Source organism: Ananas comosus, linkage group 6 (genome assembly GCF_001540865.1).
Source record: "Ananas comosus cultivar F153 linkage group 6, ASM154086v1, whole genome shotgun sequence".
NCBI lineage: Eukaryota > Viridiplantae > Streptophyta > Magnoliopsida > Poales > Bromeliaceae > Ananas > Ananas comosus.
This window is the reverse complement of record NC_033626.1, coordinates 12,793,028-12,816,481: the sequence shown is the minus strand read 5'-3', so window position 1 is coordinate 12,816,481 and position 23,454 is coordinate 12,793,028. Positions and strand designations below refer to the sequence as shown.

At 36.0% G+C, this 23,454-nt stretch overlaps 2 protein-coding genes across 12 annotated transcripts; one reads left to right on the top strand and one right to left on the bottom strand.

Moving 5' to 3' along the window:
- On the bottom strand, positions 1,315–8,484 carry LOC109711765 (tRNA threonylcarbamoyladenosine dehydratase). Of its 10 annotated transcripts, none has more exons than XM_020234978.1 (12): positions 8,296–8,484; positions 8,033–8,097; positions 7,406–7,499; positions 6,855–7,002; positions 6,169–6,381; positions 5,297–5,431; positions 4,628–4,762; positions 3,612–3,827; positions 3,154–3,278; positions 2,443–2,500; positions 1,855–1,985; positions 1,315–1,759 (listed from the first exon to the last, which is right to left on the bottom strand). In XM_020234978.1, exons 1-11 carry the CDS (start codon positions 8,385–8,387, stop codon positions 1,875–1,877), a joined length of 1,392 nt encoding a protein of 463 aa, XP_020090567.1. In that variant the 5' UTR covers positions 8,388–8,484; the 3' UTR covers positions 1,315–1,759; positions 1,855–1,874. The 10 variants fall into 10 exon arrangements, 8 of the variants coding, with proteins under 8 accessions (XP_020090567.1, XP_020090566.1, XP_020090568.1 ...); XM_020234977.1 differs by having other exon boundaries at positions 1,874–1,985; positions 8,296–8,483; XM_020234979.1 differs by having other exon boundaries at positions 1,874–1,985; positions 7,406–7,490; positions 8,296–8,483.
- Positions 14,523–23,148, top strand: LOC109711708 (potassium channel KOR1-like). 2 transcript variants are annotated; one of them, XM_020234878.1, is made up of 13 exons: positions 14,523–14,927; positions 17,622–17,846; positions 17,981–18,044; positions 18,426–18,765; positions 18,991–19,286; positions 19,534–19,614; positions 19,900–19,998; positions 20,578–20,799; positions 20,932–21,120; positions 21,332–21,407; positions 21,537–21,831; positions 22,256–22,374; positions 22,612–23,148. In XM_020234878.1, exons 1-13 carry the CDS (start codon positions 14,728–14,730, stop codon positions 22,860–22,862), a joined length of 2,457 nt encoding a protein of 818 aa, XP_020090467.1. In that variant the 5' UTR covers positions 14,523–14,727; the 3' UTR covers positions 22,863–23,148. The 2 variants fall into 2 exon arrangements, with proteins under 2 accessions (XP_020090467.1, XP_020090466.1); XM_020234877.1 differs by having other exon boundaries at positions 20,929–21,120.

Genomic DNA, 23,454 nt, shown 5'->3' with positions numbered 1-23,454 from the left:
GAGAATTTTGTTGGGCTATTGATAATAAAGCTTGATTTACTATCAATATATAAATCGAGCTATTTATTGTCGATCGTAGCGAAGCAAAATTCTCTCTCTATATAGAGAGAGAGATAAAGGAAGAGCACTTTGCTTAGCTTCTATCAATAATACACAGTTCAGTTTATTATCTATTTATTTTTAGTTATAGAATTTTCAAATTGACAATAGATATCATTGAATAGTCTAAATATTTAAATTATTCAGAAATTAAATTTTTTACTTTTAAGATTTATTTTCTTGTTCATAAAGTAAAACAAAAATAAATCGTTCGAAATGAATACCCTTTAAAAAGTGAGAATACAATTTCCATATTCAATATCTAAAGTCTAGATCTTATTTTAAATAATTTTTAAAAAATTAGTAAAAATTTGGCTGATTTGAACCATTTTATACTATTAAATGAGCAAACACACTGTAGGCTATTAAAATTTTTGTAACCTATTAGTGATATCAAAAAAATATATAAAATTTTACTTTTAAATAGTTCAAATATTTTAGATTATGTTCAATAATATCGATAGACAATTTGAAAACTCTATCATCAGAATAAATCAATAGTAAAATCAAACCACTTACTACCGATAATACTCTAATGAATCTATATATACATATGATAAATTGATAAGGAAAATCCAATCTGGCATTTTATGGTCTGGTTAGGCACTCGGTTACGGAACTATATCCTATCAAAATATTGGACCATTAAGATTATTTCTTAGTGGCGAGTCAAATGAGATTATTCAGGCCATAAAAGTGGGTGTTAATATTCAATTCATATACTTTTATTGACACAAAAGGGACAGGAGCGCATATCACTAAATTCTTTTTATCGAATTTATGATGCATAACCACCAGTTGTAGTATTATTTACAAGGTCGCATTGCGCTCCCGGACAATTGAATAAAGCCGGTGGCCATTGTGCCTGAAGATTCAACATGAAGGGCTTTATCTAAAGATTCAATCTTTATCAGCCCTAAAATATTAACTTTAAAACAGTGGTCCTCGAGCTGGTTTATATATAAAAATATATGAGCAAATAAAAGACTACGCATGCCGGCTTTCCTTTCTTAAGGTACCTTAATTTATGTCACACAGTATTTTAATTCCCTGGAAATAAACTCGCTACGAGTTGGCAATAAGCGAAGCAAGAACCAGATGGTAAATCCATATTCAAATCACATGTATAGGTACTAAATTTTGAAACTATTAACTGATACGAGGCCAATACACACTATTACCTTTCGCCGCGTATGATGAAATTTGAATACAAGCTAGCGAGAAAAATTTGCATACCTTAATAATGATAGAGCTATTACAGTTTCTCTAGAGTAAATCACATTTCACAAAGTATTCATGCCTTGCTAATACAGAAACAGTAAGAAAAAATGGATTTCTGAAGTCCAAGAAATAGATTACACATGTAAATATAGGAGAAACCGTGTATCTAAGAGTGTGATTACCATTTGCGAGACTGTTGTCGGTGTTCAAAGATTCAGATTGCCAACAAATATATCTCGCTCACCACCATTGCCCACCACAAGTTAGGGGCTCTCGGCTGCTCATTTGACTGATTCCTTCACGGAGAAAAAAAACAGTAACGTATCTTGGACTGCTCAAAATAGATTCCTCATCTCTGGAAAATAAGCAATCCGAGGTACCAGATACACCAAATTGTATAGCCGAGTGGGTAGTATAAGCTTGTAGCACCAAATAGGACCTGCACGAAATAGAAAAAATGAGCAATCAGATGGCAGAAAGTGTATATATGCAATATGTTTAGAGCCGGAAGAGGTACAAAAATAAAGTACTAACCAGCTGAGGGGAACCATACTTCATAATGCAAAATCCATTTCAGCCCGCCTCAGTACACGGGTCACCAAAGAGTAAAATTCAGGTTCCTCTTCCCTTATGCGGTCGATTGTAGTTGATTCATGTTGCTCGGCCTAGAAAAAGAGAAGATCAAGCCTTAAAAAACTTCCAAACTGCCCCATGAGATGATAATAACGTGACCACGTACAACACTAAACATAATGCAGTGGAGTTTGAAGACGACTTATATTGTAAATGCCGATAAATTATCTAGTGGAGTAAGCACATTCAAGCAGAGACATTTTCCTACCAAGCTAGTTATAACTATCCAGAGCTACAGAACAATAAAAGCATTATATACAAGAGGGAAGAGAAAAGGGAATGTCTTGTGCCCACTAGAATCAAGGGAAAAGAAATAGGTCATTTTATCAGTCATGGCTAATAAAATCTATACTAGCATTGGATGTTTCACCACTGAATTGCCATGAGCCAGAACCCAAAATAATAAAAATAATAATAATAAATAAAATAGAACATTAAAGTATTTTATACATGTTTAGAAATCTGTTGATTTGTATAACATATTATTACCTCAATAAATTTAAGAAGTATCAAATTTGAAACCGTAGCAGGTTTTGATTTGTCCCATCTGCAAAACAAAAGACAGAAGTCGGCCGTATTACCAACAGGATCACCAAACCATATAACATCTAATAACAATGCAGACTAAAAATTCCCCTTCTCACCTAAATGATGATGTGCACGCAGTTAACACTAGCACTAATGTACATAACAATTGCAGTATCATAAAAAACAGCAGCATCAAAGCAATCATAGCAGTACACGGAGTATTCAGAAACCATGTCTAGAAGAGAAATATTCAGCACATTGAAAATGAGAGATGATGGATGTCAAGACTCAAGAATAAACAAAGGGGACTGCATGAAAAGGTTAAAATCCATAGAAAGTGGAAGTGGCTTCGCCTGCATCTGAGAAAGCAAAATAGCAAATTGGCTGTAGAATTGAACAATACAGAGGCAGCATTACCAATATTGTTGTTTACAGTAACCTGATCAGTGGTATGACAGAGAGTAGGTAGAAGTCATTGAATCTAAACCTTTAGAAAGTAGGATAATGTAAACATAAGCCAAAGGGAAATTCTATAGTCAGATCTATAATAAAAGAGAAAAAAAGCGCGCAAGCAATTTCAAGATTATATTCAGAAAATAGCAATACAAAGCATCGAATTTAGAATGATAACATTCTGGAAATAGGTATCACTAGTCAGAGAAGTAATCATACCTTACAAGCATCAACTCATTGACGGATCGCCACATTTTGCGGCCAATGCCCTTCTGGCTTTGATCTCTTGCACTTCGACCATGCCACAATTCTTTAACAACATACATAATTTCTTCAATGTCTACCTAAAAATTGAGAGAGAGAGAGAGAGAGAGAGAGAGAGAGAGAGAGGATAATCAGCGTCACAATTGAAATAATCGGACAGGAATGAAGAGCGACTAGTATACTATAGATGTAAGCATTGTGGTAATGCTACATATAAAGAGTGATTATATCACAATATCAGTTTCTTCATCCATCAGATTGTCCATTATACCACCCAATATGGCATCTCCTGAGCATCTTCGTGGATTTTGATTTCGAATAAACAATTGATTGGAGTGGTAAATCTTTTAAAATAATCCAAAGTTACAACAATGAACATAAGCGAGAGATGAAACAAAGTTGCAAAATCGTACCAGAACTTGACCTGCTGAGCCGTATATTAGCTCCTCATGCTCAAGTAGACGCTGATGAAGAATGCGATAGTGGTCCAAATCCAAATTAACCACTGGTTCAGTTTGAACAGAGAACCCTGCGAGTCTTGTGACCACATAGGAAGCCATCACTTGTCCAAAAATTGCAGGGATGGTTCCCAACACTGGAATAATGCGAACCCTAAAACCTGGCACGATCTGATAATGCAGTTGAATTGCTGTTAGAATATCAAGTACGATAGGCAAATATTTAAACCAAGAAATTTAATCAGAAGGCTACTAAGAAACCATCAAATTCACCAAAAATGCAGGTACAGACAGAAACAAGTGCATAACAAGGACTAAACTCTTGGGCCGGTTCCACCTAAAGCTTATTCAAAATAGCACTAATACGGTCAACTTGTGGCAAGTTGAAGACAGTGATGGCAACATCTTAACAAATTTTACTGATTTAATACGGCATGTCAAAGACTAAGTGCCTTGATTAAAGACTGCTTTTTTATTCCTCTATGTACAACAGGTGATGGATTAAAATAAAAAGACATTAAAGGGAGCTGACTACAATTACATGATCACTAATGACGTTGAAATAACAAAGAGAAAATACTTTATCATCATTTTTACATATCCATAGTTTGCAACCAACAGATCTACAGTATACAGTAAACACTAAATCCAGCATAGCTTACATTCATTAGTTTCTCTCCTAAGAGATTTCAAAATATGAACTCTTTGGTGTTAATTCAATTGATATCTCAACTCAAATTAAAATAACTAAATCTACCTAAATTGCCAAAAGCAAAACTTCAGTCCAACTGAACGGAATGAATATGTAAATTCAATCAATTGTAAAGAAATACTGTTATTATTTTTTGACAAATAAAAAGCTGGTAATTAAATCACTTAGTAGCTTCTTTTCCTAGAATCACAGTCATAATACGTGAGCCAAGGCTACAATATTGCATGAATAGTAACTCATTATCAACCAAGGACCTCACCTGATAATCCAATGGGTTCTCTTCCTCAGCGGCAGAAATTTTAAAGGGAAGTAGCTTCACCTTGGGCTTCTCCAAAGAAAAAACTACTGGTATTCCGCCGTCAATTCCATAGTCTTTTCTCAGACGATATCTCACCTACAGGGGTAAAACTATTAACTACTTTTAGGTATAAAGCAACAAAGTTTTGAGAAATAATGTCAAGGATGGAAAAATAACTAAAACACTCAAATATTATATTCAAGTTTTCCCCGAAGACTAAGCGTCTTCTTCAGTAGCAGGATATCAGGCATAAAAACATGTGATCTTATAAATAAGATATTTAAAAAGGGAAACTCCAAGCTCATGATTTGTATGAGAGAATACAGATGGAAGGAGCACACATATCCTTTCCACGTTATCCTTTTACAAAACTATCTACAATATGTATCTATTAGCAGCAAAAACAGGTGGTATGCTCCACAATGCAGCATAGCTGCCAACTTAAGAACTAAACATACCTAAACAAGCATTCAAGGACAGCAATAATTTGCCAAAAATTGCTTAAGTGAAGCATTAACATTTGTTAGAACCTAGAAGTGTTATACAAACTGCAAATAGAACAAAAACGCCAGCAGACGGAAATCATTATACTAACTGAAAAGATGTAATGCAAGTTTAAGAGATCATTACAGCCCGAGAGAGAGGGTCATTGCTAGATTCCTGCAAATCTGCAATACGAATTCGAGTCGGATCAGCTCTTGCACCAGCCCCCGTGGCAGAAAGCACCCTTAAGCCTCTACGCACGCATGCAGCAAGAAGTGCCACCTAATATAGACAGGGAGAATTAGGCAAGGAGAAAATTCAGTGAACATGCACAGAAACCAATTACAGTTATCCTACAAGGTTACTAGACCAGTTCTACAACTGTTAAGTTCTAAGGTTTGCCAGGCAACTACCGATAAGCAACAATTACATGATTTCATGGTTATTCATCATATATCTAATCACTGATTTGACATTTCTTCTTCAATCAAATTTCCCTGGCATTTCCATAATATGCTTTAATTTAAGTTCATTTCACAAACTACTTGTTCAAACAACAAACAATATAATGTCTTCAAAATTGAAATGTATATGGTCCTTTTGGACATCATTATAATATGCCAGTCAAACACTATATAACATGCCAGTTACAATCACGATAATTTTGCATTAACAATGTGGTAATGCAAACCAGAGAACATTTATTTGGTTTCAAATGGGCGATGTAAAAGAAGTTTCTTTTTGATAAATCACCAGCATTGTCTAACATGTTTGAATTCTGCATCAAATCAGTATGTAACCATGTGTATGATTAATGCATCAAGCAATCAATTAAATTCAATAAGCTGAAATACTGATACATGAAGGTTATTATGCCTAAAAAACAACAATTGATCCACTAGTCACAATAGTATGCATTGTAACATAACCAAAAATCAGACTATATAAAAATGAAAAATACCATCATTGGTACTGAAATAAATACTTAGTAACTGCCATTCTTCGGTGTGACTCGCTACCTTGGTGTCGATATTATCAATGCAATCAAGAACAAAATCAGGATTTCCAGATAGAATTTCTTCCTCAGATGATGCGTCATACAACTGCACTTTCGCTTCTATTTGGCATTCTGGATATATTGCTGAAAAGTGCTTCTGTAGACAAATAGCTTTTGGAATCCCAACATCCTCTCTAGTAGCCACAGCATGTCGATTTAGCGATGAGAGCGATACCTTTCACAGATCATGAGTTCCTCATTAAAGTTCACCTATTGTAAATGTCTAATGTCATGGACAGAATCATAAGAATACGAAAATCTCTCACTACTTGTTGACTAGTATAATAATATATGAACTATGTGATACATATAGAAAATCCATAAAAATTCTTTTCCATTTTAAGATATATTCTGGGCCAGGTTTAGCCAGATCATGAACACCCTTCATTCATGCACAAAATTTAATCAAGCCTTATAAAGTCCAATTAATCTTGGATGAAATGGATTGATTTTGACCACAGAAATACCATGAAGAATTTGAATTCAATGAATAGATTTTCACAAATAATCCATCTGGTTTAGCTTGCAAGAAATGATTTCATCAACGTCTTCATAAGGCTAAAACAACAAACTAATCTTAAATGCGATCTCAAACTAACCCTAGATATGTTTGCAGATCAATGTATTCGCTATTCATAAGGCACGTACCTGATCAAAATCCACAAGCAGAAGCCTTCCAACTCCAGATCTTAAAAGCATAGAGGCGGCATGACTACCAACTCCGCCAAGGCCAATGACTACAACAAATGATTCAGTCACTTTTTTTTGAGATTCCATGCCAAAAAATTGAATATTCCTATGATTACAAAGAAATACAGAAACAAAATGTCAATATCATTTGTTAAAGGGAAATGCAAATGCAAAAGATCTTGATTTAATAATAGGACAATAGCAAAAAGAAGATATAGTATGCTACAGATATCTAGTAAGGGCTGCTCCTGCTTGCCTGTTCATATCTTTAGTTTATGTTTGGCTGTGTAAAAGCAGAATAACATTCACAACAATCAGTTGCCAGAATAATCAGCAACACAAGGGTTGAAGTGAAGTTCAAAATTATACAGAGTGGCGTATGGTGTCTATACAGAGTGACATATATTGTCCAAAATGTCACTAAAACACTAGCACAATGAAGTGAATTGCTTCTTTCCTGTCCATCAGTATAACAATCAGACAAACATGAGGGAAAGTTGAAAACAGACCTTGTAAGTTGTTCAGAGACCACCTCATCTGTCAAAAGATCTGAACCAGCCAAACCATCCCGAAGATCCTTGAGTCTTTTTCTGCCTCTACCAACTGAGACATTTAGCTTCAAAATAGTAGAAAATTAAAATATCTAATACAGATCTAAAATAGTTTTTTAGTTTTAAAGTTTTCCAAGCCATCAAATCTCAATAATTAAAGAACAGCTCAAAGAACCAAAAAATCTGTGATGAAAGGTCCTTAAAAAACAGTACGAAATGCCAAGGGGGTTTCACCAAGTAATTTTTGAAATTGGGTCTTGGTGAGCTTTCTAATTACTCAACAACACGAGATCGTACATACACAAAATATAAATATGTTCGGAAAATTATTTTGTCATTTAACTTCTTTTAACAGGTTAAAGGATACGATCTAAAGAAAATGAATACCTCTAGGCTAATGATGCGTGGATAAGTGTGCATCTGAAACGCCTAATAACTTTGAGAGCATTACAAGACGTTAAATGCATCAAATGAGGAAATCAAACCCTAAAGCGAAAAGACGTGTTTAAACATAAGATTGTCCTCGGAAATAGCATCAAGATTCGCACGCGTTGATAAACGCAATTAACGGAGAAAAAGACCAACCATTCATATCATCATCCGCTGCAAACCCATCATCTACAGATTTTATTCGTAGCCTCGATGCGTATCTGCGAACACGAATCAAGTCATAAGAACCTCCACGCAACAACGATACCAAGCCCTAAACCCCTGAACCATAAAGGCCCAAGCTGCAAGAGACCCAATCAAAGAGAGAATAAAAGATGCGATCTCGGGCACATTGGATGATCATCGGCTCAAAATAAAGATCGAGAGAGAGAGAGAGAGAGAGAGAGAGAGAGGCTAACCTGGAGAAGAACTTGAGGAGAGCGATGGTGGAGAGGGAGCCGAAGAGAGCTCCGGTCCCGATCAATATCCACTGCTTCGACCTCTCTCCCATCTCCCAGTTGGATCTCGGAGGCGAGAGAGGATAAACCCTAGACGAAGAGATTTGGAGGAAGAAGAGGAGGGGGCGCGGAGACGCGTTCGAGTTTTCGTGCGAGGGGACGGGGGAGGGGACATTTATAGGATGGATTGGGTTGGGCTATGGTCCATAAACTTAAGTCGGGCTCGTGAACTGGAGGCGGAGAAGCCCGTTTAAGGGCCCACCTTTTGCGCCGGAAATCATCCATAGGCTTGTTGCACCACGCCACCGTGGACCGGACCATTTAAAGGCCCAGAGCCCGAACCCAATGAAAGAACCAACCGAGAGCTAAAAATTTTAAAAAATTTCTGATTATTAAATGCTATGTTAAAAAGAAAAAAAAAAAAAAGGAAGAAAAGGACCTAAGCCTTAATCTCGAGAAATTCTACACTATCACACTTACACCACGTCATCAATAACAAGCCAATCACATTTCTTCTTTTCAAACAAAAATATAATAAAAATATTTTTTTACAATCATGATGGGACATATACTTCTAAAAGGAGATATTTGATTGATTTGTTACGTCACGTCACCAATATACCCGTTACATTCTAAAATTTTTCCTTAATCTCACCACAAAGATCATGATAACACAAACTCTTTTTTAAAAAGCTTTGAAAATTACTTACATCCATATCTTTCGTATTCTTCTTTTTTACCCAACAACAGTAATTCAGTGATTGCAGGTCTAAAACTCCACGAAACGGCAAATATGTCATGATTTAACATTCGCGCCGTCACTAAAGCTAGCAACTTGTAAGCATCACATGATCTCAGTGAATTTTTCTCTTTTCTTAATGATATGCAGTTTCTGTTTCCTCTTTTTCGAGAAATTAATTAATACTTATTTTAGTGAATGTTGCGGTGATAACTGATAACTTATCATCACAGTCAAAAGGTGATAAGCTTCAGAAAAAGAACGGACACACAAGTTGGTCTCTTGTGCGCTTAAAAAATTTTCCTACGAATCCGGTCCAACGTTTTAGTGATCTAATTTTTATTTTAAATTCAAATCAACCAAAAGGTTACACTTTCCTTTAAGAAATTTTTTTCTTTTTGACAAAATGTAAGGTGGGCATTTTTAAAATATATAATTGGATTGTGACCATGGTGTAGAAAGTGGACGCTCTAATTTCGAAAAAAAAAAGAAACTTCTAGGATCAGAGCGAATTGATATTTGATAGTGGCCTTATATATATATATATATAGGTAATATGTTATTCGTTTTGTTTAAACTTAACTGAAAATATAAATCAAACCGCCATCTCTGTTTTGGCTTATTATTCTTATTTTCAAATTAGAAATAAAAATAATAAGCCAAAACAGAGCAGATAGATAGGGCTTATAGTTGGTTAGTGGGTTACCTGGGAACTCAGGAATAATGCTATCTTCACGACTATGCCCGATCCATCAGTAGGCATCTACAAGACCAAGCAGCTGATGGACCTGTGGATGACAACAGCTCACGATTGATCGGTTTCTACATGAACTAGTAGCTTCTTTTTTCTTTTCTTTTTTTTCTTTTTCTTTTTTTTCCGCTTTTGACTCGCCTTACACCGAGGCATTGCTGCCTCACCCATATAGCTTAATTCATTTACTTACTGAATGAAGCGGGTAGCGTGCTACTCTTCTCTCAAAAAAATTAGAAATAAAAATTAATGGGCGACAGTGGATAATGTTAGGTTCTTCTTCTTATTCTGCAAGGCTCAGTGCACTTTGCATCATACTCTGCTTTATGGCTGGATCCTAATTGCCTATATATAATTTTGTATTAATGGTGGTGATATTGAACCTGACTAGAGCACTCAAGATGCACCTATATACATATGTATATAATATATATATGTATATATATATATGCATTTTGTGATATGGGCTTCAGGGAAAAGCTGGTTCAGATCATAATGATTAATTAATCAATAATAAACAGATATAATAGAGATTCACTACCTCCATTACATGTCCAAAATCATCAAAAGATACTACGTAGTTTGAAGTGTGCATAAAAGAGAGCTTAAAGACAACGAAGCTGATGTGGACACAGCGCAACGCGCATTGATTAAACATATAATCCTCTTAATTACCAACCTCACAAGGTATTTTCCAACACCATTTATCATATTTTTATACTATATATGTACGCGATTGGCATTTGAGTTGGTAAAGTTATAATTAATGCCCTGTGCTTAATGCCCACTAACTTTTCTTTTTTAATCTTTGACAAACTAACTATGACATGACAACGTTACTCTATTTGGAAAAGAATGCGCTTTATTACTTCGCACCATATTACTGGTCAGATCTTCTGCAATATGGTTACGAAATTAGTTTCTAAAATAATAGCTTTTCTACTTTATAAACAAAAAATATGTAGTTTTGAAAAATAAAATTTTAAAAACTTTTGAGGAATGTATAGTTTGTAAGTTCCAAAAAATCTTTAATCTAAAGATATGGAAAAACTATTAGAACCTATATTCTATAATTAATTCTATCCAAATAGTATATTGTTTTATTTATATAAGCTCCATCTGGAACAAGTAATCCTATATATGTACTTGCTTACACCTTGAGATGCTGAGATCAAGCAGGATATCGCAATTTAACTCAAATATCGTGAACGTTGTTATATATTATCCTTCACTCAAAAGGCATCCACCCACAGATTTTGCGATGATCTGCACAAGTTGTTAGCTTAATTTAGAATTCGGTGTGTAATTACTAAGAAGGGAAGGAGAGCAGGTGAATAAAGCAAGCGACCGACCGCATAAATCTCACTTAGGACAATTAATTGGACATATCCATCATACTTAGGAGCAGATTACTATGAATATTTGTTTTTTTTTTTTTGAGAACGAGGTAGACTAGCTACCTACTTCATTCATTGATAAGTGAACTAGGCAAACAGTATGGAAGCAGCCAGGGCTTCCGGGGCAAAAGAAAAGCAAGAAGAGAAACAAAACAAGAAAAAGAAGAAAACAGGAAATAAGACGAAAAGAAAACAAAAAATAGGAAAAAAGGAGAAAGGATTAAAAAAGGTGGTGCGCGGAGGGTAACGTCGGAGAATTAGACCACAAATTTGTAAGAAGAAAAGCCTGCTCCAGAGCTCGGGTGGCATTAGGAGACGTTGTTCTGAAAATGAGGTTGTTTCTTTCCGTCCAGACAACCCACCAAGTAGCCGCCAGGGAGGTTAAGGCCTTGGTTCTTTGAACTGTGCCGGTACTATGAATATTTGTTGTGCTAGCTCAATTGAGCATTGACTTTTTCTTAGCTTTATCCAGTTACATCCTAGTTGAGTATACTTTTGTATTAGATAATACTTATTAGCTTAATGTGGCATGTGACATGCATTATAAATTAAGGTAACCCACATAGCCTCCCCATTTAAAGGGCCTAAGTTTATGCATTTTGTCTATAATGTAACCAAATCAAGTTAAATTTGTGTTTAATTGCTCCTTAGGTTTGAACTCTGGACATTTTTATAGGGCCTAGCTAAACCGTAGAATTACTAAATAGGAGGAAATTAAATGAAGAAAGGAACTTGATGAGACAAGAACTCTGAACCTCTTATCTCTCGTATCATATTAAAAAATATAAAACGATTCGCACAATTTAACACTTAACAACTCATAATTTGAGTGAACAGATGCCCAAAAGATGAATGAAGAGACGAGGAATAAAATGAGCCATCCAACTGATTGAAATACTAATAAAAGAAAACGCAAGGATATATACCTCATTCAATCTCTTTTTCTCCTCGATCACTTACACAGGATATAAATATTATGACAAACAAGTGTGGCCTTTCGAAGGGCATAAGATGCAGAAGAAATTAATGACGAGAAAGAAAATGCAAAGATTCGATGAGCTTAAATTCCGTCGACCATCGTTTTACTGCTTGATACATAATCTGTATGCTTGAGCACAAAAAAAGTTCGTAGTGCTCTCTCTATATATATACTTTTAGTTGAAGATAAATTAGCTTTCGCAAAAATTATAGTAGCACTAATTTGTGACATTTGTTGATATACAGAATCGAATAATTATGAACTTTTCAAACAACTTTATTCAGTTGGTGCACTCGAAGATTGTAACCAAGCCAAAGAGATCTCGAAGCGCATTTAGGAAAAAAGAAAAAGAAAGAAAGAAAGAACCACGCCACCCTTTTTTCCACACCACTAAGATAGAAAATGGAGAGGCATGCGATGCGTTAGTGTTTATCATCAAAGTCCATTATTTGAGTCGTGTTTCCTACTAGATTGTGTTTATCATTAAAGTTTATTATTTGAGACTCATTTTCTACTAGATATAATTTCCTGGTAACATAGTACGTATCAGTATGAATTAAGTTCTAAACCCTTCACTCTGTGAGGTCGTCGTGAGTTTAATTCGTATATTTAACATTTAACAAATTCAATTTTCGCATTATATAATGAATTAAATATTTGTCAATTCCTATCTTACCTATTAATTATACGTCTAATATATATATATATATATATTTCTTAGCATATTTCCAACTGAGTCGATTTTTTTGGTAACTACTATGCCTAGAAGAACTTGAAACTTTAATATTGGTACTTAATCCCACAAGAACCTTCGACCTTATAGCTTGTGAAAACATGAAACTTCTCTTAATGTTTTGAGAATGATAATTAGTTTATATATATAAAAAAAAAGAATGGCGCAATCTCACATTATTAATATAACTTCTTTACCATTTCAAGCGTAAACTCGAAAAGGTTAACTAGATTTAATAAAATAAAGAGACTGTTTGTTTCGCTGGACCTGTCACTGTAATGCACTTGTGAGTTAAGTAAACTATATATATACATCGATCACTCACAAGGAGCGAGCGACATGGTGACTCTATGCAGCAGCAGATGAATTCAGCAGTTCATGCGATTGATCGTGCGCATATCTCAGTGAAATATATAGAGTCGTCAACAATAATATCGAAGCTACGATAGTTCTCGGTGTGGTGGACACTCCACTTTGGCCTTCGAGTTAAAGAAAATCAAACACGCCCATAGCACGGGTATTCCATAGCCACCACATTCATATTTCACCATGAAAACATAAAGTCTTTTTGTTTTTTTTTTTTGCAAACAGTTTTGCAAAAGGCAAAGTGAACAGCTAACCAAATTGAAGAATGCGACTTCTACCGAAAAAGCAAGGTCCCACCGATTTGATCAGAAACGAGAGTACAAACCGTTGGACTCAAGTGGGATCGAGGACACCCATCCTTGATAAGTGATTACAAGTCATCCCGTGCTGTGTCTCACTATCGCGTGCGCTGTATCACAATTGAAAAACAAAAAAATAAAAAAATCACCCATCTCGAGTGCATGTAGCAAAAGATTTAATGGTAGGTATTCGAGATCAGAAGTTCGAAGTCTTATTATTTTACATTTTCAGCAGCATTTATTTTTGAAAAATGAACAAAACAAATAGTACTATACTAGCTATATTTCTGTCGGTAAAGAAAAATAATTAGATCGGTCGTTTCTAGATGCATTTTATATGCCATCGAATATTGTTTTGCAGTAGTTTATGATCCAAGTTAGTGATATCCAACAATAAGAATCAGGTAAGTGCATAACTTGGCATTTAAGATTGTGTAGAAAAATTGTAAAATGCTAGCTAGCTCTATTGCCCACCAAGTGTTTTTAAAATTATCATAGATGTCTTAAAAATAAAATGTTAGTTGCAAATGATTTATAATGCTTTTAAAAGTCTATATATTTCAATTTATATTTTTTGATAAATATCTTTTGTATGTAATAAACCATGCATGACTATTGTGTTGGTTTTTTGAACTAAATAATAAGCTTCCAAACAATATCATTGAAGCTGTAGATCATAACATGATTTACAATTAAAATTCTATTTTTTTTCTCAATAAAAGAAATATATATATAGATATTTGTTGGTTCTTCAGCGACGTGGTGGACCAGGTCCACAAACAATTCTGATCATTTGATTGGCTCACCATCCCCGATCCATCCCGAAGTGCCTCACGCTTTTATTTCTCTTTTTTTATTAATCCTGAGCCCGGCCCCCGCCCCTATATAAACTCTCCTCCCTCCTTTCGAAGACAATCAAATCCCCCACACCCTCCCCCCTCTTCCTCCTCCACACACAACGCGAACCCCGTCCACCCTCCGCTTTCGCCTTCGCATCCCAAACCCTAATCGAGCAGTCGATCGATCGAGCGCCATCGACGCACGGACGACGTTCCGAGGAGGCCGAGCAGGAGCGGCTCGCTCCCGATCGTCCGATCCCGGAGTGGACGGTCTCCGATCGGGGGAGGCCATGGCGCCGAGGGCGAAGGACGACGGCGTACGGACGCCGGAGATCGAGTACGAGGTGGAGGAGCTGGATGATCGGATGGGGTCGTCGCAGGGGAGCCGCTTCTCCCTCATCTCCTCCGAGTTCGGCCTTGCCCGACTCCGCCGCCGCGCCGCGAGCCGCCACCGCCTCTTCCAACGCTTCGTCATCCTCCCCGACAACCGGTAAAAAAATAAAAATAAATAAAAATCCCCTCTCCCCTCTCCTCTCCCTCCCCATCCCTCCTCCCTCTTTTTCTTATTTCTTTTTTTTTTCCCCTTTTTTTCGTTTGATTTTCTGTTACTGCGGTTTTTGCCATAGTTGGGCACTGCGATCGAGGTGATCATAACTGAATTGCACGTTCCCACGGAAGTGGAGAGGAGAATTACTCCCTGCATCTGGTGTATCGGTGCACTCTATACACCACACCTGATATTCGATCCATTATATTTATATATACTCGCCCTTTCGAATAATCACGTTACACTGTCAGTTAACTAAATTAAATTATAATTTGAGACTCCACGGTAGTGTTTTTAGGAGTCCGATGTATAAGAGGCACGGATACACTGAGTGCACAGTAATTTCGCAGCTAAAGGGACCGATCGTGGCCGTCCATTGATGAGCACACGGAAACATGGTTTCTTATCCGCTTATTTCTCAGCCGTGTTATGTATGATTGGTAGGACCAGGCATAAATATTTAATATAAGGACGCCTCATCATAAATATATTTAATATTTTTATATTATAAAAATATATTCCAATACATATTTTTAATTAATTATTAAAATATAATTGAAGACAGAAATCGGCCGGTTCATCATTTTGCCGGTTGAACTGCTGGTCCAAATTGGACCAAAAGGAGATTTAAGCAAGTCTGATTTTATGAACAAAAGCGAATCGATTTGGGCAGTGGGTACCGTCGATCTGATCATCTGATTCAGCTTGGGTTTTAAATATTCGGATATATGGTGTTCAAATTAAAAAATAAAATTACGGTGCGGAATTGACTTGTCTCATTATTATAGATCAATGAAATATATAAAAAAATGATGATAAACATAATATTCACAACATAGCATAAGAGATCTCTGCGCCCTTAATTGCGGAACTTAGAATTGATAGTGATCACCTCTAAAAAAAAATAATTTTATGGGGGATATATACTACGTGTTCTCAGAATCTTATTAATTTGGCGACTGCACTTATTGAGGTCTAACACCATATATAAAAATACTTTAAATTTGTTCATTGGTGACTAAGCTTATTAAGCTACATACGTTAGCTGTTCATATTGGAGTCCGAGTACTTAATCATATTTTGTCTGTATATGGTGTGAATGTATAACCTGTTTGTGTAAGAAAATACATAAAATAATGTGACGTATCTCGTTATCAGATGTGCTTATCTTGCGAATTGCCACGATCGATCTGTTATCTATTCCTGCTCTCTCTTGATAAAATAATAATAATACTAATAATAATAATTTATTAGAAATCGTAAAACAAATGTTTTCCGTACTTGTGTGTTATCAATTTGTACAAGTATTAGAAAGATTCTTTCTATAGACTTCAGAGATGAAAATTGTAATATTATATTAAAAAAATTAAATTAATCTGGTACGTAGAGTTTAACTAATTAATAAGTGGTAGAGATCCCCCCCAAAAAAAAGAATGATGTGCTGTAACAGTCGTGGTGGTCTACAGCTAATATGACAAACCCGGTCCAGACAATAACTTTGCAATAATGTGGTGTGTCTGAAAGAAAAATACTTATACGTAGCCATAAGCGATGGCAATGTATAATTGATGTGCCACACTTCAAAAAACTACTAGCTAATAAATTGGCATACGAGCACTGTTCGAAGTTATTTAAAAAGAATTCTATTTATAGATTATTTTTTTTTATGTTTATAAGTTAATAACACATTAGCACGCATAACATATAAATTTTTAATAAATTAATATATCGAATCTAAAAATAATAAATAAGAATGCTAATAGGTTATCAATATATAGAAGGGCTCTTCTGAATGAATGAAGCGGGTGGTGTGCTATCTTCTTCTTCTTCTTTTTTTGAGATAGATAGATAAGCACGGTACCCGTTTCGTTTATTTTATTTAGAAATAAACTTAGCTGGAAATATGAATCAACTAGGATTCGAACTTGGGTCTCGAATACCAACTACCAAACTTTCTATCACTTGCTTTAAGGACGGTCGGTCAGTAACGTGCTATTTTTTTTTCAAAAAAATATATAAAAGTATCTTTTGTAGGAATCGAAGCATTTCTCCGAATTTATTTCAGAGCCAATCATTTCTTAGCTGCACGGTAGTGTTAGGGATATCCCTAATACTGCCCTTCTCTAAAATATTGCATTTCATTTTATTTATCTGGTTGTGTGAGGTTTGGCTTCCTTAAAATTTGCCGATGCTGAGAGATGGCGACTTTAACGAGTCATTAATGGGATACACGTGGAATCGATCGACATGTTCTTCTTCTGTCCTCACTTCCGTGAATGATCGCGACAGCTCTTTAATGCTCACGCAGGAAATGCGCGATTTCAGCCCCGTGTTTGCTCCCCTCCTTTTCCTTGCTCTCTTTTTTAGCTATTAAACTATTATTATTATTATTATTATTATACCGCTAGGAAACTGCCACGAGAATGTGTCACCAGGTAGCTTTGTTTAGTCCAGCATCGTACTCGGGCCATAATTGGGCCTGGGCTCGACTACATTTAAGGCTACTGCAGGGTCACTTTGGGCCATTTGTATACATATATTATACTTTTTGTTACTATTGTCAATTTCGAAATTTGATTTTGGCCTCTAAAGCGTTGTTTGTTTTCGGGTGGTGTCTAATGGTGGTGGCGCACGCAGATGGTACGAGGCGTGGACCAAGTTCATACTGGTATGGGCGGTGTACTCGTCGTTCTTCACCCCCATGGAGTTCGGGTTCTTCCGGGGGCTGCCGAAGAACCTCCTCTTCCTGGACGTGGTGGGCCAGCTCACCTTCCTCGTCGACATCGCCCTACAGTTCTTCGTCGCCTACCGCGACCCCCACACCTACCTCATCGTCTACAGCCCCGCCTCCATCGCCCTCCGGTATTTCTCCCCTTCTCTTTAGTTATCAATGTACAGTTAAAAGTTTTGAGGGATAAATCTCTAATAACTTCACTAACATATATGTGTTCGATCTGATGCTTTGCTTCGCCTCTGTTTTTGTAAACCTGCATCAGGTACTGTAAGTCGAACTTCATTTTCGACCTCCTCGGCTGCCTACCGTGGGATATCATCTATAAGGTTTCACCTACCCGAATATGCTGCATTTTGTTCATTCAGCAGTGCATGTCTAATATATAATGCTTAGTCGCAGGACCTGTGATCAAATTACCTACACTCTCTATTTTAGCCGAATTTTGTGAATTCCCACTTAAGATTCGGTAGTTTTTCTGAATTTGAAGGTCTTAGTTAGCGAAAGCATCTGCTTTCGTCTTCTTCCTTATGCGTACTTTTACAAATTCAATGCGTTTGTTTCTTTGCGTCGTGATTCGTATCGTTCCCAGATTATGGTTGTTATGTTCGCTTTTATGACTGCTTAGAAGAAATTTAAAGATCTTTCTTACAAGTTTCTTTTTTTTTTCCTAAAAAAAAAAAAAAAAAAATCTTGCTTGCTCAAACCAGGCTTCTGGAAGGAGAGAAGAAGTGAGGTACCTCCTGTGGATTAGGTTAACGCGAGTGCGCAAAGTTACAGACTTCTTTCAAAAGCTGGAGAAGGACATCCGCATCAATTACTTGTTCACGAGGATAGTGAAACTTATAGCTGTTGAGCTCTATTGCACGCATACGGCTGCCTGTATCTTTTACTATCTTGCCACGACTCTGCCTGAAGCGAAAGAAGGCTATACATGGATTGGGAGTTTGCGGTTGGGAGACTACAGCTATGCCCGCTTCAGGGAAATTGATCTTGCTAGCCGCTACATAACTTCATTATATTTTGCCATAGTTACCATGGCAACTGTAGGTAACTTCCGTTTTCATTATATGATTTTCATTTTTGTCTATTTCTGTCGCAACCGCTGCTTACTCTGCACATAGGAGTTTTGATAGGCTATGTACTATCCTTTTGATAGTGATACCTTTTTTATTGAACTTTTTGTGTTAAATTTTCTTTCTATCGAGTGGTTTCATGATTTTTCCGTCTCATCATCTCGTTGTTTAATTTGCATAACTGTATTGCATTCCGCAGGTTATGGAGACATACATGCAGTTAATATCAGAGAAATGGTATTCATTATGATTTATGTTTCTTTCGATATGATTCTCGGAGCTTACCTCATTGGCAACATGACTGCGCTGATTGTCAAAGGATCAAAGACAGAAAAATTCAGGGACAAAATGAAAGATATAATAAAGTACATGAACCGAAATAGGCTTGGAAAGGACATACGGGACCAGATCAAGGGACACTTGCGGTTACAGTATGAGAGCAGCTATACGGAGGCTTCTGTTCTCCAGGATATCCCAGTTTCAATTCGCGCTAAGGTGCATTAAAAAGAGACACCGTCTCCTTTAATTATTGTATCCTAAAGAGAGTTTGCTTTACAGAGCTGGGTAGTATCTATTCATTTAGTAAAAATGCTAAATTAGCTCCCGTTTGGTGAAAATGCTTGAGAGCTGAGACTTTAATCAGCTTCTTGATTTACTTATGGTGCTTGTGATGTTGACTTCTATTAATTTAATCTTATTTTTCTTCTGTAATTGTGGTGACTAATGCAAGATTTATATGCAGATCTCTCAAACACTGTACAAACCATATATTAAAAACGTTCCATTGTTTAGAGGGTGCTCAGCTGAATTCATTCAACAGATTGTAAGTGTGTTTGTTCTTCTATATATTTTATTACCCTAAGTATAGTAGTTTTTGTCACTCATATTAGGGAATTTGGTTGACAGTTATGTCATGTTTTAAGACTTGGAAGTATCTTTTTAGAGTTCGAAGAAATCATTTCATTCTCTAAGAATATTTATCTATATGTTGTGTCCCTTTGGTTCTGCAATATAAATTACTTGCTTTAATCTACTTTTCAGACGTGCTTAAGTTTCTTTCTAAAAATTTTTATAACAAAATTTTGCCCTATATTTTTTGATTGAGCAGGTGGTTAGGCTACAAGAAGAATTTTTCCTTCCTGGAGAAGTGATTTTGGAGCAGGGTAGTGCAGTTGATCAGCTGTATTTTGTCTGTCACGGTGTGCTTGTGAGTTGATGCCTAATCACTATGTTTAATCCTCTGCAACTTTTATACGGAAGCAATGCACATAAGGCATTAGAGTTTGCTCTGCTTTAACTTTTACTTGCATGTGATTTTATCCGATCTTTATGTTATCTCATTGAATGTCTATGTCCTGCTATATGTTTCTAAAGACAAGACTTCTTGCAAACATTAGTTGGCAGGCATTTTGTTTGATGTACCCGAAACAGTCATACATATGTTAATATTTTGAGGAGGTTTTCTTTTGCTCCATTTTTCTTTCTTTTGTATAGTTGGATCAAATTTAATTGTTGCATGTTTTGTTGAGTCGTTTAGCGAAGAAGGATGGTGCTAAATAAAATTGTAGATTCTGGTTCCTTTAGAAAACAGAAGTGTTTTTGTTTTGAAGTTTAGGTTTCATTACTGGGATGCATCTTTTCAGTTCCAGATTTGATAAAATTTATTCATTGTTCTATTAACCACTGTAAGTTAAATATACATAATGTTCATTGCAATGGATGCAACAGAAATAAGATGTTATCGTAATCAATATATTAGCTCCTTATAATGCTTTTGTTTGTAAAGGAAGGTGTAGGGATTGGTGAAGACGGAACAGAGGAAACTGTTTTGCGATTGGAGCCTAATAGTTCATTTGGAGAGATTGCTATTCTATGCAACATTCCTCAGCCTTATACTGTTCGTGTTTGTGAACTTTGTAGACTCCTTCGACTTGATAAACAAAATTTGTCTAATATTCTGGATATCTATTTTGTTGATGGTCGGACAATCTTGAGCAATCTTACTGAGGTATTTTATCAAATGAGACCTTTATATTATTTGTATTACTTGGTCATTACATTCTTTGGTGCATTTGAAATATAATAACTTCTACATGAAATATTTGGTATAAATTAATAAATATTTCCAATTGAACAGCAGGGTAACGAATCCAACTTACGGATCAAGCAGCTGGAATCTGATATTACATTCCATATTGTAAAGCAAGAAGCTGTGCTTGCTTTAAGAGTAAACAGTGCTGCTTTTTATGGGGATTTGCATCACCTAAAAGGTCTAATCCGGGCAGGAGCAGATCCCAAGAAGACCGACTATGATGGACGCTCACCTTTGGTATTAAACTTCTTTAATATCCTTCTATGTGAACTATTTCTATCTTTTTTGATGTTTCTTATTTTTCCTACTTTTATTTCTTCTTCATAAAGAAAAGGGAAAAAAAACAAAGAACTAGTGCATTTGTCAGGAGATGCTAAAAGTTTACATTTCTCTTGATGCTCTATTTGGCACCAATGCTGTCGGTTGACCTAAACTATTCCTGTACCAGCATCTTGCCGCATCAAGAGGACATGAAGATATCGTTTCATTCCTCATTCGAGAAGGGGTGGACATTAATCTTCCTGGTATATCCATCTTTTCCCCCTTTCTAATTGTTTATATTCGTTTACGTTGATATGTATTGTAAATGTAACTGCTCTCTGCTCCTATAATGTAATGGTGTATGCGCATAATGATATATTTTTTACAATTAGATAAATTTGGAAACACACCCTTGTTGGAGGCTGTCAAGGAGGGGCATGATCGAGTGGCTTCTTTACTTTACAAAGAAGGAGCTGAATTGAATCTTAAAGATGCTGGAAGTCATCTATGTGCAGCTGTTTCGCGGGGTGATGCAGATTTTATCAGAAGGGCCATATCATATGGTGCTGATCCAAATTCAAAAGATTATGATCACCGCACTCCACTTCATATAGCTGCTGCTGAAGGGTTATACTTGATAGCCAAACTACTGATAGATGCTGGGGCTAGCGTTTTAGTTATGGACAGGTATTGTTGTGTGACAACTTGTCTGTTCTAGACTTTTAATTCAATAGATACTTTAAATTTTGAGAGATATTTAACTGATCAGGATATCGTGAATATTGGCATCTTTCCTTTTTATCGACCAGTTGTAATTACATGAAATTAAGGTCTGTTGGAATCAAATGGTGCTGTTATTTACCATTAGTTCTAGAATGCTGTAGGTAACACCTATCGCCTTTTTTTAAAAAAAAAAAACTGAAAAGTGAATCGATTAGTGCCAAAACATTTAAAAATTGTAACCTTGAATTTTTTAACCATAGCCAGAATCATTTTTTGCTTTTGTATCGAAATGTTTAGATATGCCTTCATATTTGGATTCTACTTTTCTTCCATGCGGAAAATGTACTGTATGGACAATAATTTGTTAAAACACTGCTAAATATTTTAGATGGGGAACTACTCCACTGGAAGAAGGACGGAAATGTGGTAGCAAATCTTTGATGATGCTGTTGGAAGCTGCAAAAGCCGATGAGCTCTCTAAGTTTCCTGACCGTGCAGATTTTCGAGGTAAAATCCAGCCGCCTGCTACTTCCTTTTCTCTTTGGTATTTAATGACAATAAATTTAAGATGATGTCATGATTCGATTAATAACAATATTAATGTAATTAAACTTACACATCATGTTTTCTCTTTTTTACAGCAGCATTGTAATCCCCATCATGTTCTCAATGACAATATGAATACAATTATTCAGTATCAATAACCTTGTATTGAGTATCTGCTGACAACTTGTTGGCGTACAGATAAAATGCATCCAAGAAGATGCTCTGTGTTCCCTTTCCATCCATGGGACCCGAAAGAGAAGAGAAGAGAGGGCGTGGTGTTATGGATCCCACACACAATAGAGGATCTCATCAAATCATGCGAAGAGCAGCTAAATTGCCCAGGCTCGCGCTTGTTGTCCGAAGATGGAGCCCGGATAGTAGATGTTGACATGATTACCGACGGGCAGAAGCTGTACTTTGTTGCAGATCGGGATGTGAAGTCCGAATAGTGTGCAGCTCAATTGATTTGTAGATAAACACGTCACGAAGCTCATTACTTGTAGAATTCATATCTTGTTATGCGTGCCCTCGTTTTTCGTTGGGGTTGCATTTATGTTGTGATGAACAAATTGTTACTCGTGCTGTTGTATTGTAATCAGAAGCAGCTCTATAAGCAGGGCTTATTGATAGTCAAGCAGTACAGTTTTGGTTTTCTCTATTCCTTAGGCGTGGATTTGATATTTGTATATTGGATTTTGAATGTTAAATTTGAAGCATGTAATTTTCCTCCTTTGCTTTCTTGTTGTTTACCTATATATATGTCTTTTATACCATTTTTATCCTGTGTTATTATATGTTGTCACCAATTTGGTTATGTAACTTATGCGTGGAGCTGATAATCGCAGGGCTCTTCAATATGGATGATCTTTCGTAACGTTGTTCGAGAATTTGAAAAAAAAAATAGGCTAAATTACAGAAAACCCCCCTGTAATAACCCGCTTTTTCACTTTCCCCCCTTGACATTTAAAAACCTACACTTTACCTCTTTGTAAAATGAAAAATGTTCACAGGGAGGTCACGGTGTGTAAAATGACCATTTTG